The following is a 16,298-nucleotide window of genomic DNA, read 5'->3' on the forward strand; positions in this document are numbered from 1 at the left end:
GCATGGTATGATCGTCGGTATGACTCCGCGGTCATGGCATGATCGTCGGTATGACTCACGGGCATGGTATGATCGTCGGTATGACTCCGCGGTCATGGCGTGATCGTCGGTATGACTCCGCGGTCACGGCGCGATCGTCGTTATGACTCAGCGGTCACGGCATGATCGTCGGTATGACTCCACGGTCACGGCATGATCGTCGGTATGACTCGCGGTCTTGGCGCGATCGTCGAAATGACTTCGCCTCCTGCGTTCGCGGAACTATCGTGAACATCTCTCGCGATAGCTACGTCATCGTCACTCGCAAAACGACAAAATCACCGACGATCGGATCAAATCCCGTCCCGAAAATCGGGAATATTTTTTTACCGAAAATTTCCCAAAAATTCGGGACCTGTCCATCCCCACAATAATGTTATAGCTTTGATTCTTTCACACAGTTTAATGCAAGTACACAAGACATTTTCATTAAAATAAGCAATAAGTACGATTGAGATTTTCCTGAATAGTTTGCACGGTAAGAGTTAAACTGTTTTTACAGTAGATTTAGAGACCCACATTATTCTCTTAGTATTCTTGCTTCGTTGAAAATCAAAGGCAAAACAACTAGTATATTTGAAGAAACCTAGGCTATTCTTACAAGTCAAATAACTAGTTGCTAAGTTATTATAGGATGTTTTATATTATTTTTGTCAATATGTGGTTGGGAAAAGAATAGGGTAGCCACAGAACACCTAGGAAAAAATTCACAAACCTTTCCCAGTTTTCCAGGCAGCAAAACCTGGTGTTTTTCCTATTCCCGATCACCAAGTATACCTTTAATCTAGGAGTCTGAAAGTCCCCAATATTTTTGGGTTTGGTTCAGCTGACAGTTGGCCCGAGGGATCGTTTTGGGTCAACTATGATTATCAGGCCAAGCTGGGATCGAGTGAGCTGAGCTGAGGGTATTTTTCTGCGATCGTAGAACGCATTTGCGATGATGCGAGATTGATAATTGACGATATATAGTCCCCATCGTTTACCCACGATGGGGCTATATATTCATTGTTTAAGGTTTTGCCATGGTTGTGGGAGACGATGATATAGCCGTGACCTTAAAAAAAAGACGGTAGGCCTATTTATTTCACAATGACTGCAGAAATATTCACAATTTCAATGTAACCATGGAAGATGGCTATTCTATGGCGGATGGAAGGAATACTGTGATCTCTTGTGTGGTAAATTATGTTCTAACGACGAAAAGTCACTCCTATGTGACGGTTATTGTGGGTCTTGGCATCACACTAAATGTGTAAAATTGAGGGTCAAACAATTTTCCGACTTACGAAAGATTGAAAACATTGTTCGCTGGTTTTGTGGGGAGTGTGACACGAAGGTTAAGGACCAAATAGCACAGGTGAATACTAAAGACTTGCTGTTGGAAGAAATATCCGATCTAAAGGTTCACATACAAGTTCTTTTAAAAAATTAGGACTTTCATTAGAAAAGAAACTGAACACACTTATTAATCAATCAAAAAAAGAGCGGGGATTAATCAAATCATAAATTTTAATAAACCAGATGAATATCCAGCACAAACAGGCATATTTGAAAGCAGCTTGTATACAGATCTTGAGAAAAGCATCTTACACTCAAAGCTACCAGTCGTAATAACTGGAGATATTAACGCCAAGTTACCCCAGTGGGAAGATACTAGGCTAGATAGAAGAGGACAGTCAGTAGAACTTTTAGCCAGAAAGGACCTAGTGGCAATAAACAACGGGGGAAAGCCAACTTTTGAACGAGGAGAGGCTAAATCCATCATTGACTTGACAATAGCAAACCAGACCCTGACAAGTGAGATCAGAGATTTGAATGTGTGGGACAAAGAGTCTCTGAGCGACCACAACTACATCTTTCTTAAACATCTTTGTCTACAGTGCTCCACACAACACCTCCAAAATGCTGGACAAGGTAAAACTCAAAAGCCCCAGGACCCAATAGCCATTCATTGTATAAGGTCAAGATATGGTAAAAATCTCACTTCAAACAATCAGGCAACAGTGAAGAACTCAGACCTCAAGAAAATATGCAATGCTGTAATGCCAAAAAGGAAATATGTATTTGTAGCGCAAAGAAAGCCTAGGTGGAACAATGATACAGCGGAGCTCAGGAAAGAATTCCTATTAGCCAGAAGAAAATCTTCAAGATCAAGAGGTGATTTGGAGCTAAGAGAAGAGTATCTTAAGCATAGACTTCTCTTAAAGCGAGAAATTAAGAAAGGCAAGATGTCCCACTGGAAGAAATTGATTGCCGATATTAAGAAGGATACCTGGGGCCTCTCTTACAAGATTGTAACAAAAAAGATAAAAGTACAGGTACATAAACCACAACTTAATGACAAGAAGTGGGTTAGGCAGATAATCTCTGACTTATTCCCAAAAGAGATTCCTACAAGGCAGCCCTTGAAAGAACACGCGATTAGAGAAAACATACGACCTTTAAGATTAAAGGAACTAGAGGAAGAAAAGAAAAAACTGAAGCTGGGGAAAGCGCCAGGACCAGATGGGATTCCTAATGAAGTTGTAAAGATGATACTAGTGGAAACTCCAGGAATCTGGCTGTATCTCTTCAACAAGTCGGTGGTCGTAGGTCGTAGGTCTAGTGCCCAAACCCCCGGGAAAAATCCAAAAAGTTACATTTTCAAATTTTCACAACCCCCCCCCCGAAATTTTGAATTTCCCCCCCCCCATATTATCCTTATGGGAAATAACATTGAAAAATACCGACTTTGGTACGCTTATCTGAACCATCTGTACCATTTAATTGTTTTATGTATTTATTCGTGTCCGTACTGTGTTTATCTTCTGACGATGTTAACAACTGATCAACTCTACACTATGTACCTGAAGCTGACGATGGTGTTTTAACACCGAAACATGTCCTGAATCGACATATTTTATTGAGCTGTGACGGGAATTACGTAAGTAATTTAGTCTTACATTATGTCCAACAGCTCAGGGGCTACACACATGGATTTAAATTATCTGAACCGTTTAGAAACGTGATAGAGCCTTGAAATTTGGTAGTATTGCAGTATGGGATCTTACATTGACGGTGAAATTCATAAAAAAAAACCCAATTTTCAAATTTTAACCCCACCAAAAATCCAAAATGAAGGACCCCTGAAAATTACAAATCACGTTTTTTTTTTTTACGGCTATAGCTCGAAAACGGTAAGAGCTGGAAACGATTTGAGGGAAAATCGTAGGTTCAGAACTAAATTCTCTACAAGACACTATTAAGCTTTTACGGAATTATGACTGTTATTTGAATAAAAGGTTAAATTACCTGTGTCCGCCGGTCGATCCTGTAGAATCCTATTGCAGGATATGCATTTCGGCGATGTTAAATCGCCATCATCAGTCCTTAATATAAGAGCTTGTACTTCCCCATTAGGTGCGTCTTAAAGTTTTGAAAACACGTACACAAATTTTACACATGACGAAACACATAAATACACGGTAGGCCTACTTTTTACTTTTACTGCGGACATAAGATAGACGCGCGTCGGTCGTGTGTCGAGTCTCGACTGGAGTCAGACTTTACTTGCAGAGTTGACCTTTGTCCTGTCTCTGTCCTTTGTAGCTACAGGTGGCGTTTCATTCAACTTTAACAATGCTTCAAATAATATGTTGGATTGTAGTGTACTTTTATCATTCAGAAGGTAGTGGGGGGTGGTTTTTGAGGCTTTGTAAATTTCGTATTGCTCTAATGATGTCATTACTCGACTTTTTCTACAAACGTGTAAAGGTTTTAAATTATCGTTCAAGCTGGAATAACTGTGATTACTATTGACTAGGTGCTCGGCAAAATTGGATTGTTGTGTTAGACTATTTTTGGGAAGGTGTTCTTTAAATCTCTTAATAAATGGTCTGCCAGTCTGTCCAATATAGAACTTATTACAGTCATTGCATGTTATCTTGTACACTCCCGACTTTTCACTCAGGTTTTTATCACTTTGTTGGGCTCTAGGTTTGAGGAGATTTTGGACGTTATTGGATGTTCTAAATGCTACAGTTTTGCCATGTTTTTTTATTTCACTTTTTAGGGTGTGGGGGATCTTTTCTCCATATTCAACTGAGACAAATTCTGTTTTTATTTTAGGCCTTGAATCTGCAGTTTCTGTACAAATTTTCTTTCGTTGTTTGCTAATTAATGTGTCGATTATGTTAGGATTAAACCCATTTTTGACAGCTATATATTTGATGATATTTCTCTCGTTCTCGAAGTTTACGGGGCTAAGTGGTACTGATAGCAATCTATAAACAAAGCTATTGTAAGCTGCCAATTTATGAGCTATAGGGTGGTGGGAGGTTTCGTGGATGGTTGTGTCTGTTGCTGTAGGCTTCCTGTATATGTTAAATGAAATATGTTCTTCGTTCTTTGTTAAAGTTAAATCTAAGAACTTAAGTTTGCTGTCAGCTTCTAACTCAGTGGTGAAACTTAGTTTAGGATGAAAGCTGTTCATGTAGTTGCTGAACATTCTAAATTGCCTGCTATTACCATCATACAATGTCAAGATGTCATCCACATATCTGTAATAAAAAATTATTCTGCTTTTGTACTTGTTTCTCTCGTTTGTCCACAGATATTTGTTTTCTATGTGGTTTAGAAAAACTTCTGCAAGGATACTTGAGAGGGGCGACCCCATCGCAAGTCCTTCATTTTGAGAGTAATACATATTGTCGAACTGGAAATAATTTTGGTTTAGTACGATTCTTAGTAAAGACATTAGTTCATTTATTTCCTCTGTGCTTAAGTTGGATTTATTTTTTAAATTGTCTTGTAGAATTTCTAGTGTTTCACTGACAGGAACGTTGGTGTATAAGCTGCTTATGTCTAATGAAGCTAACGTATATCTTGGGTTCAATTTGATAGTTTTTGTTTTATTGATCAAATCAAAACTATTTTTCAGGCTGTGGCTGTTTTCTAATGTTACATGTGTTTTGACAATGCATTCTAGTTTTTTGGCTAATTTGTAAGCGGGAGCGGGCATGTAGTTAACCAGGGGTCTAATTGGGTTGCCTTCTTTGTGTAGCTTTGGTAGGCCTTTTAGGCGGGGAGCTTGGGGATTTATTGGTTTAAACTCTCTGATCTCCCTGTCATTTAACAAAAGCTTACTGTTGGATAAAGCCTTATTTAACTCTTTGGTGTACTTAGCTGTCGGGTCCTGTGGTAGTTGGTCGATTAGATTGTTATTAATAAAATCCAGAACTTTGTTACTGTATTCTGCTTGGTTCATTATCACTAATGTATTGCCTTTGTCTGCTTTTGTAATGATAAGGTTGTTATCTGTTATCTTTGCTTGGATATTTTTTAGGATTACGTTTTCTTTTTTATATAAGCAATTGTATTTGAGTTTCTTAGGATTTTTTAAGGTCTTTTTCAGTTTGTTATTTACCATTACTCTGACTGTATTCTGATCATTTATATCACTGAGACTTTGAATTGCTGCGTCAGCATTAATAATTTCTGAAAATAGTCCTTTAACGCCTTTTTGAGGCAAATTATACTTGAAGCCTTTGTTTAGCAAATTTATCTCATTAAGATCAAAAACTATGTCAGTGAGGTTAATTGTCCTTGGGTAAAACTTATGGCTAACCGTATTAAGATCAAAGTCGTGTTTTTTATTTAAAAGGGCTTCTAGTTTTTTGTTCAAAACTTTCTTTTTTCTTAGGATGTCTCTGCTAATTTGTGATTCTATTGTAAACAAGATATTATTGAGTTGTGCGGGATGGATAATGTTAAGCATCTCGACGTGAGATTTAAGCAGTAATTTATTCAACATAGACTTTTTGCAGTACTGCTGTTTTATTTCATGTTTTAACCAAGACTGTTCTGCGATTAATTTTGCCTTTTTTGCTGCTAATGAGTTGTTTTTGATTTTCACAGAGATGTACTTAGGAGTGACGTTGTTTTGTACACATTTAGTATTAAACTTAATGTTCTGTATAGTCTTCAAAACTTTTAATTTCAAGTTCTTATATTTGTAAACAACTTTTGCCTGGCTGGCTGACAACTTCATTTTATGTTGTTTGTTGTTCCGGATCGGTTGACAATCAATAAAAGGTTAAATTACCTGTGTCCGCCGGTCGATCCTGTAGAATCCTATTGCTGTTTATTGTCCTAAACTGTTATTTGTTTTAAAATAACACCTGTAATACTTAGCAATTGCTCGAATTTGAGCAACAGGTACACTAGTAATATATTATAATGTAGCAGAAGTTTTAAAAATATTTGATGAAATTGGTAATGTATCAATAATAAAATAAATCGATTCTCGATACCGATACTTAAAATTACAATTCTAAATACCAATACCATTTTTTAAATAGTTTTACAAAGTTTTCTGAATGGATTGGTTATACTACACCAACCCCTGTCTTTATGTCATTCTATTAAGTATTATTGAGGTAGGCTAATAGGGTGTTTTTAAAGTTAAAAAATGAAATATTCTAACTAGCCAATTTTCAAGTTTAAAACCTTCTTGTCACATCAAATAACTACCATATTTAGGGTACTATAGAGGTGTGCCAGGCTGGTATTTTCAGTCCAGCCAAACTCAGTTGCTGAAACATCGTCACTGTTTTTCATGGTCGTGGCAAGATCATGAAAATCTCCTGCAGCCGCGACGCGTAGACATCATCATCTTCCGCGATGGCGGCAAGATCATGATCATCACTCACGGTTGTGTAGACGTCATCATCGTCTCCCGCCATTGCGGCAAAATCATTAACATCTCCCACAGCCATGTATACATCATGAAACTCCCTCACGGAAACGTCTTTGTCGTATTACGCGATTACCACAAAATCATGAAAATCTCTTGCATCCATGTAGTCATCATCATCGTCTCCCGGGATCGCAGTAACGTCATTTTTGTCGTCCGCAATCGTGATCACGGCAAATTCATCTCCTGTGGCCATGTAAACATCATCATTGACTACCACGGTCACAGAAACGTTATCGTCGTCTTGCGCGAATGCGGCAATATCGGTAATTTTCCAGCATTATCAGTGATGTACTGACATTTCACCATCGGTTCTCGGTTCCAGTTCTTTAGCCAAGAACTGGCGGAACCGACATTTGATGTGAAGTACCAACCCATCACTAGTTACAAGTAACAAATTATCGAGAATCCTAAATTTAAAAATTGGTAGAGTAGTAGTTCGGAAATATTATTGAAACAAAACTGAAATGGCTCTTAGCTCAAAACATCAAATAAGGAATAGGCCAACAATAAATCACAATCTTACCCAAATGTATCGAGCTCGGAGCAATCCTGTCAGCTAGTTGATAAAAAATGCTGTTAAATTGCATATAAAGTCTCATTGTATTTTTAATTGACTTAATTCTTGTTTTAAATGAGTTGATAGATTGCCCAAGAAAACTCTTTGTAAAAGAATTAAAATTATTTAGGAATTATCTCTGTATGATTTGTAAACATTACGAACACAGTAGAACGTTAATAATCCAGCCAGATTATTTTATTTATTTACTTTATATAAATTTTAGAGCACTTAACTTAGATATTTTCTCCCTAAGCAAACTAAATTATACAACCACTTGTATTCATTAGGTTTATAGTTGGCGTCTTTCACATATTACAAATCTTTGACAGGGATCTCACCCTTGTACGTTCCATAAACATTTAGTGCAACATTAAAATCATTCTAGTTTTTTCCCTTTTAAAATCTTCACTCCAATAAACAAATAATCAATTCAGATAATGATAAATATAATACCTTTGTCAAGCTTGCAAATAATTAACAAAGTAAAAACTTACATCAACAACAAACTTCTTATCCCCTGTCTCATCGGTGTCAGTGTCTCTTGGTTTCTCTTTAACTGGAGATGGCTTCCTCTCTTCTTGGTCAACAGGCTTCGACGGTTTGAGTATAGGCCCCATCACTGAATTAAACCAACACCATGTTTAGCTTTTGAACCCGCTCGTACTAAAATAACTCTCAGGCTTATTATATTTGTACTATGCCTGATATTAACTTTTGATTGAGTACTGTAAAATTAATATTTTATTAATTTTTCACTATTTTTAATTGTTGTATTTAATGGGTTGACTCCCAGCATATCCACGCGATACATATAAGTTTGTACCACTTTCTCCAATAGTATTAATAGTATACTATACTGTTACATTGCCTTTCCTGTAAAAAAGGGATTGACGTGGACATCAAGAAAAAAAAGTAAAATACTAATTATTAAAAAGCTGTATTAGGTACTGTAACACTGTTAAAATAGCAAAATTAATTTTTTGAAAGACTTAGTTGCTCTTTTTGAAATCAAGAAACATTAATAACAACACAAGTTATGATTAATACTACGGTATAATTAATTAGTAAAAAACACACCCAACTGATTTTATTTAATTTTAACCAGCCTATATGAATATATTAATTTAACTAAAAATTGAAAGAATATAAAACAATAAGCAGAACAGAATATGCTTCTAAAATAAACTCACAAGGAGCCGGCAGTTTTGATCTTGATGCCAAATTATGTTTGTCTTGAAATTTGGATGGTTCAGGGTTTACTTGGGTGGGTGGAGGCTCAAACTTTGGCTTATCATTTTCCATTCCTAAACAACTTTGCACAATCTCTTCAACTTTGGGAAGAAAAACAGTATATATCTTTGGATTTACAACTTGATCCACAATGCGATCCACTCCAATATCAAGAAATCCTCCACTGAAACAAAACGCTACATTAAGAAGAAACTAAATAATCCATATAAATAAAATTACATTCTTGTCACATTGAGTAGAATCATGAATTTTTTGGTTATTTTTACGTTTTATGTCCTAAAAAAGCTGAAATAAGTCTGATCTAAATTTCTGCCTGACTGTTTGTTTTTCATTGTGTCTGTAAAGCAAAAATTCTAATTTACGCGGCCTACTCCAAGAAAACTAGAGTACCGATCATGATTCTTAGTTTAATTGTATTCTGTCAGCAAATCCATAACCAAGTAAAATTAATTACCTTGTGACTTACATAACGGAATTAATTGATCGCAAGTACAATAATGTGTAACTGTTAATGAAAATAAATAAATAGGGATCATTTAGGTTGGAAACCGGTGATTCTACGTGTGACAAACTGTACTTCAGTTTTGATAACCGGAGAAAAGTCTGTAAATCAGTTTTGTTCAGGACTGGGAAACTTACATTTTTAAATCATCGGCGCCGATAGCCTTCATTCGAGGTTTACACTTATTAACGACGTTTCAACGGCTTAGTAAAAATAACAACTAAATTGGGTGATTTTTAGGGACCAACACATCACTATTTATAGCTTGGATATCGTTAGTAGTGCACCTTTCTTACAGTCGTATTAAATTTAATTGATGTCTTACTGTATATGATTTGCGTTTTCTGTCTGGGTTCCAGATGTAAGTTTATGCTTTGAAAATTCTAACACATTTTATTTTTTTTACAAATAATCAAGAATTGTTTACGCTTTACGATGTTTATGTATCAATAGTTTTCAGCCTGTGTATTGTAAATTACCTTAAATTTTATCAAAATCGTCTTTAGTACTTAATTTCATATGTATGCAGTCATTTCGGATCATCTTTGGGATTAAGCAAAGTATAAATTGTTATTACAATCTTCATAACCCCTGTACGATAAGTAAATACGATTATAATACAACTAGGCGAAACCCGTCGAAATCGACGGTTACTTTCAAGGCTTACGCTAATTCATCTAACTGCGATAAATTGAGTGAAATTATACATATTTTGAGCATTTAGCATTGTTTTTTGTGTATTTTGTAAGGCCTCATTATTCTGTTTTATGTGTTGTTTTAAATTATTTTCATAGAAAACCCAATGCAAAATTAAATTGTATACACAGTATAAAATTATATCATATTTGTAATCCAGTTTTAACACAAATGTTCGAACTGTTCCATTGTTATGTTGTGTTTATTCTGTATTTGTTATAACTAGGTGAAACTCGTCGAAATCGACGGTTACTTTCAAGGCTAATTCATCTAACTGCGATAAATTGAGTGAAGTTATACACATTTTGAGCATTTAGCATTGTTTAAAGAGTAATAAGTGTAAAACAATAATGATATTAATTGCGATAGTTACCAAATATGGTTGATCATTCAATGAATAAAATATTTCCCATACCGTACGTCATTGGAGTTATTATTAGTATGGTATCTGGTATCTCTTCCTTTGGAAGAACCTTTAAATAGTATTAAAATCGTATTGGTGGATCTTTTGTAGCTAAACACTTCCGTGATTTCATCTGTGTAATGCAGATTAATTTATGATTTTATTTGAAAAAAAAAATATCTGTTTGTTGGAAAGACACGTTCTAACTTCAAAGGGAGGTATATCCGTTAAGTGTAAGTTTGATTCTTCCTTGGTCACGTTGCGTTAGTTCATATCGTACTTCTGTGCCAATGAATAACCCTCTAGCATAGTTTTGAGAAATTGGTTGTGGGGTTACTGTCAAAGCTAGAATTAATTGACATGGGGGATGTCAGTTAATTGTCTCAGCCTTATCAATTACATAAAGTTGTCAATATAATCTCGCTACGGAATGTTAGGTGTAGTGTAATATACTTGAAGTGAAGTTGGCTTTTATTCTTGAACTGGGGCCTCCTCGTTTATATGGTCGTGCGGCTTCATTGGCAACAAATAATGTAAATAACATAGCAATGTGACATTTCCAAAAAGCAAAAAAATACTGTACATTGGCTACGTAAATATTGACGTTTACATGCATTTTTAATCAACGTATATCTTATGAAGGATGATGTAATCTAGTTTAAAAGGAATATGACCTTTCTGTCAGGACAGTAGCTGCTTAAATAGTATTTACTCATCGTGCTATTTTTTACAGCAAAAATGTCGTGTTATTTTCAATAATGTTACTAACCCAGTGGGCCACGGTCCGTAATATAGGCCACTGCAAATAATTTTTTTAAGATAGGTACCATTTTAGGCAAGGTTTCTGTGTTTGGATGTTGTTAGACACGGTAAGAGCAAAATTAACTTCTTCATCTGCAGATGAATAATCTGTTAGAGAAATATGAGCCGAATTATAAATGTCACAATGCGAGTTTGAACATTTTGTATGGGTAAGTTACAGAGATTTTTTTGGCTGCTGCTCAGTGCACTTTAAGAATATACTAGTGTCCCTGTTGCTCGAATTTGAGCAATTGCTAAGTATTACAGGCGTTATTTTAAAATGAATGACAGTCATAATTTCTGATGACCTTAAAAGATTCGACGCATTCTTTCTATTTCTTCTCCTTGGTGGTGTTCTATGACTTTCCTATGTTTCCAGTTTGCAAATCGGCTCTTTCAATGATTACTAAGACATGCAGCACAGTGTTAATTTAGTTTTCTTTTTAGTATATCAATTTATCCAGGCTCTCTCGCTTTTTTCCATTGTAATATTTACGCCAACCCAAATTCAAATAGTAATCATCATTTATTTCGACCAAGTCTGTAAATGTTTGTAGCAAACTGTTGAAAAAACTTATTGACTGTACAATTAACATATGTTCTTCTTCTCACTTTTAATTTATGACAACAGCTGGAGTTTCATAACAATGTTTGTTTCCATGTTAATCTTATGGAGAAATACGAAACTTTAAAGGGCCCCAGGGCCTCACTCTCTAATTATTTCCCTAAAAAGAAAGTTTCCTGCACAACTTGACGTTACGCTCTTTCCAATGACACCAAAAACATGTCAATTGGTTCAGTAGTTTCGGAGTAGTAATTGTCACAAAAAACCTGCTTGCGTATTAAATAAGTATAATAGATTTTTTATAAATAAATTAAATGGTTTTTGTTGCTGAGCAGAGCTAGTAAACATGCACAACCCCTTTCGTTAGTTTTATAACATTCAAAGGCTCTCTTTGAAGAGTTCAAGTTCTTATTTGTATATATATCTATATTATGTTTTCACTAAGCTGAATGAATACATCAAAGTAACCTCTCTGAAAAGTCTGCAGTATATTGCAGTTTTCCAGCTTAATAACTTTCTAAATCATGCACATATTTATACACAAATATTGTAAAATGTTTGTAACATATATGACAATGATCTCATGAACCTATGATGATCTGTCTAGAATAATATGATAAAATATAAGCAAAAGTGGTGAAAAAGGCAGACACCGACCTGTAAAATAGATATAAGATATTTCAATAATTGTAAGAGTTACTGTGATTAAACGATTTTCCACTGATATCGTAATGGAACGTTGTAGTGCAAAACATGACATGATACAGAAGAAAATCAATTTTAAAATCAGAAAATAACATTGCAAATACTTCTTTTGGACAATTCAGTAACTCCCAATAAAAATGTGTTGTTTGAATTCCAATATTTAAAAATTACCAGCTGTTTTATTAAAAAGTATTATCCACATGGCCAAAATGTAAACAAATCTGTGGAGGGATCTTTAAAGGCTTCTGGGGCAGAGCCCTAAAGCAATTTACTTTGTTTTTCTTTTGATAAATCATCTACAGACCAAGACCTTTCTTTAGACACCTCTACCAGTTTTTACGCCCAGCCGTTCTCTCAAATTAGTGGAGACAAAGTTTCCAATTAAATATTTAGATTCCCCCATGTTAATCTTATGGGAGAGAATCCAACTTTGATGGAAGATCCTGCCCAAACTAATAAAGATTTCAAAAAACGAAAAAGACTTTGCAAAACTACAGATCAGGGCAATTCTTATGACACTTTAATCATCAAAATCGGATGGTGGAATCGTCTGAATTAACTATATAGTGGTTAAAATTACCTTGTTACTGTCAAAACGATCCTTTGTAGTTAGTAAGACTACAGCTGTTTCATGCTACGAATAGAGCACATCATCAGGTCAGAAGAATGTCAAGTAGTCTTCATATTCCTCGCAGTGGAGTTCGTCAAAAGTTTAATAATAAATAGAGAACAAAACACATAACACACGGAAACACGAAACATTTCATATTGGTCGACCAGACGACGGTAACAACACGCGTGATACGGCGCCGGTTGAGGGTGAGTCGCGACTGTCACGTGCCGTCGGCGTTGACCCCTACTCCTACTCCAATGTTATCCTTATCTCGTTCCTTTGTTTTCTGTTTATTGTGTATATGAATAGTGGTGTTGTAGATAATGTTTGATTCGAATGATAATTGTTCATTTAATAAATTCTGTGGTTGTTCTTTTGACGCCTTGTAGATTTCAAACTCCTCAACTCAGGGCCGTCCGAAGGGGGGGGCAACCGGGGCAAGCTGCCCCGGGCGCCGCGGCTGAGGGGGCGCCGCGCAACGGCTATTGGTATTAACCCGAAATTTCGGGAAATTTTCGGGAAAAATCCCGATTATCAGGACATGATTACATTTGATTCGGGATTATTTTGGGACGAGATTTGATCCGATCATCGGCGATTTTGCCGCTTCGCGAGTGACGATGACGCCGCTATCGCGAGTGATGTTCACGGTAATTCCACGAACGCAAGAGGCGAAGTCATTTCGACGATCGCACCGTGACCGCAAGTCATTTGGACGATCGCGCCGTGATCGCGGAGTCATACCGACGATCGCATCGTGACCGCGGAGTCATACAGACAATCGCGCCGTGACCGCTAGTCATATCAACGATTCCGCCGTGACCGCGAGTCATACCGACGATAACGCTGTGACCGCTAGTCATTCCGACGATTCCGCCGTGACCGCTAGTCATACCGACGATTCCGCCGTGACCGCTAGTCATACCGACGATTCCGCCGTGACCGCTAGTCATACCGACGATTCCGCCGTGACCGCGAGTCATACCACAGAAAACGTACTACTAAGTCAAAGTCAAAGTCAAAACATTCTTTATTCATTATAGTTTCACATTACATGAACTTGAATAGAGTCATGAGCTAAATTCAAAATTGCTTACTGCTAATTAAATACATAATAAGAGTACTAAAATTACTTTACTTTAACTTTTAACAAAACCATGACTTTAAGGATTACAGTATTTGGAATTCAAATTAAGTTAGGCCTAACTGTTTTTTACTAATACTAAAGAATTCTGTTACTGAGTAGCAGGGAGTTCTTAAAAAATATTCCTTTAAGAGCTGCTTGAATTTATTAAATTTGGTTTCTTTTCGGATGTGAGCTGGTATAGACTGGAGATATTTTAGCCCTATGTAAGATGTCTTTTTAGTGTAAAATTCAAGATTATGCCGAGGTAGGTTAATTTTTAATCTGGTGTTATATACTAATTGTTCTGTTGAGCTGGATGATAGTTGGATCTGTTTTGCATAAATTATTGTTTCATAAATATAAAGACTATAAACTGTTAATATTTGTAATTCACGAAAGATGCTCTTGACTGGCTCTTTCTTTTTAAGATTTTTCATCACCCTGATAGCTTTTTTCTGCTTAATTAGTACTTTATCTAAATTAGTTTTTGTTGTTGCCCCGTATAGAACAATTCCATATGAAATATGTGAATGTATTAATGAGAAATAAACAACTCTTAGAGTGTCTAAACTGCATACTCTGAACATCTGTCGCAGAGCATGGATACCGGAAGATACCTTTTTAACCACATAATTCACATGGCCCTCCCAAGATAGATGTTTATCGATAATTAGACCAAGAAATTTTGTTTGCTTTACTTGGTTTATTCTTTCTGATTTTATGCAAATGTTTGGTTCAAAATTTTGTCTACGTTGTTTAGTGGAAAATGATATAAAATTGGATTTTTCTGTGTTAATAAGCAGATTTTTTCGGTCAAGGAATTCTTTAGTGGATAAAAGACTCTCCTGAGAAAACGTTTCAATCTGTTCTTTTGATCTTCCCGGAACCAGCACATTACAATCATCAGCAAACAGACACAAAGACCCGCCGTTTCCAGGAATCGCTCCTGGCATACCTCTAATATAGCAGAGAAAAAGTAGAGGCCCCAGGATCGATCCCTGCGGCACCCCATATTTCAGCGTCTGATGCTGAGATCTACATTTTTCAACGTACTTAGTGCTTGCATGCTCCACAACATAATCCAGTTCAACAAATTGTTTTCTATTTTCTAGATATGATGTAAACCATGCAAGCTCTTTTCCATAGATTCCTATTTCTTTTAGTGAAGTCAACAATATACTATGTGACACGCTGTCAAATGCCCTACTAAGATCCAAAAAGATTCCTACAACATTTTCTCCTCTGTCAACAGCATTTATTATAGATTCTATGAATTCAATACCAGCTGTTATTGTTGATTTGCCCTGCCGAAAGCCATGTTGTTCTTTATCAAATAGTTGATTATTTTCCAGATATTTATAGACCTGAATGTAAACAATGCGTTCAACAATTTTTGAAAAAACAGGTAAGAGAGAGATAGGGCGGTAACAGGAGGGATCAGTTTTATTACCTTTTTTAAAAATGGGAATTACTTTAGCCAATTTTAATTTTGATGGAAAGATTCCTGAATTAAGAGAAGAGTTTATGATATGTGTTAGTGGTTTCTGGATAATGTGTATTGATTTTTTAACTATGGTGATTGAAATTTCATCAAAACCTGCAGAGTACTTGTTTTCAAAGGAAAGGACCACTTTAGTGAGGTGTTCTTCTGTTATTGTGTGAAACTTAAATGACTTATCTGTAGGTAAAATATTTTTCTGGATATCTGTTTTTTGTGTAAGTGAAGGAGAAATGTGTGGCAATATAAGCTTTTCCACAGCTGATACAAAGAAATTATTAAAGTTGTTACTGACAGCTACTGGATGCTTAAGGAGTTTACCATTTTGCTCTATACATATCGGTATGTTGCTGGTAAAATCACTTTTTGAGTTAAGCTTTATTTCACTTTTAATTATGTTCCACGTTGCTTTAGTTTTATTAGAAGAGTGTTTTATTTTCTCATTATAAAATGTTTGTTTGGCTTGGTGTATTGATTCTTTTAGTTCCTTTTTCTTAACCTTTATCTTTTGATATGTGTCAAAATTTTGTCTTATCCTACCTAGCTTTTCCAGTTCATTTAACTCACTCCTTTTTTTAAATAACTCCTTTGAATTCCATTTACATTTACTATATCCACCATCTGCACTTAAAACTTTGGGAAAATTAACATAAAAAATGTAACTAAAAATAGAAAAAAATGCATCATACTTTTTATCCACAGATGACTGGTAAACATCATACCAAGTCTCATTGCCTAAATCACTGAGAAAGGTTTTTAAGTTATTCTCTGTAAATTTTCTGTGCCTTTTCTTTGTTTTCTTTT

The 16,298-nt window shown here is 35.7% G+C and overlaps 1 protein-coding gene across 2 annotated transcripts in view; it reads right to left on the reverse strand.

The window, feature by feature from the left end:
* LOC129001715 (biorientation of chromosomes in cell division protein 1-like 1) overlaps positions 1 to 16,298 on the reverse strand; it is an 89,614-nt gene that overhangs the window by 28,104 nt on the left and 45,212 nt on the right. Inside the window, exons 3-5 of one of the 2 annotated variants that reach the window (XM_054429115.1) lie at positions 8,525 to 8,748; positions 7,829 to 7,953; positions 7,299 to 7,331 (exon numbers count right to left, since the gene is read on the reverse strand). In XM_054429115.1, the coding sequence (XP_054285090.1) occupies positions 7,299 to 7,331; positions 7,829 to 7,953; positions 8,525 to 8,748 (382 nt within the window). The remainder of the gene's footprint in view (positions 1 to 7,298; positions 7,332 to 7,828; positions 7,954 to 8,524; positions 8,749 to 16,298) is intronic. The other variant, XM_054429125.1, reaches the window with a different exon arrangement.

This window comes from Macrosteles quadrilineatus, unplaced genomic scaffold (assembly GCF_028750875.1).
Source record: "Macrosteles quadrilineatus isolate MER2022 unplaced genomic scaffold, UCM_ALF_1.0 Scaffold_1__1_contigs__length_201487025, whole genome shotgun sequence".
Classification (NCBI taxonomy): Eukaryota; Metazoa; Arthropoda; class Insecta; order Hemiptera; family Cicadellidae; genus Macrosteles; species Macrosteles quadrilineatus.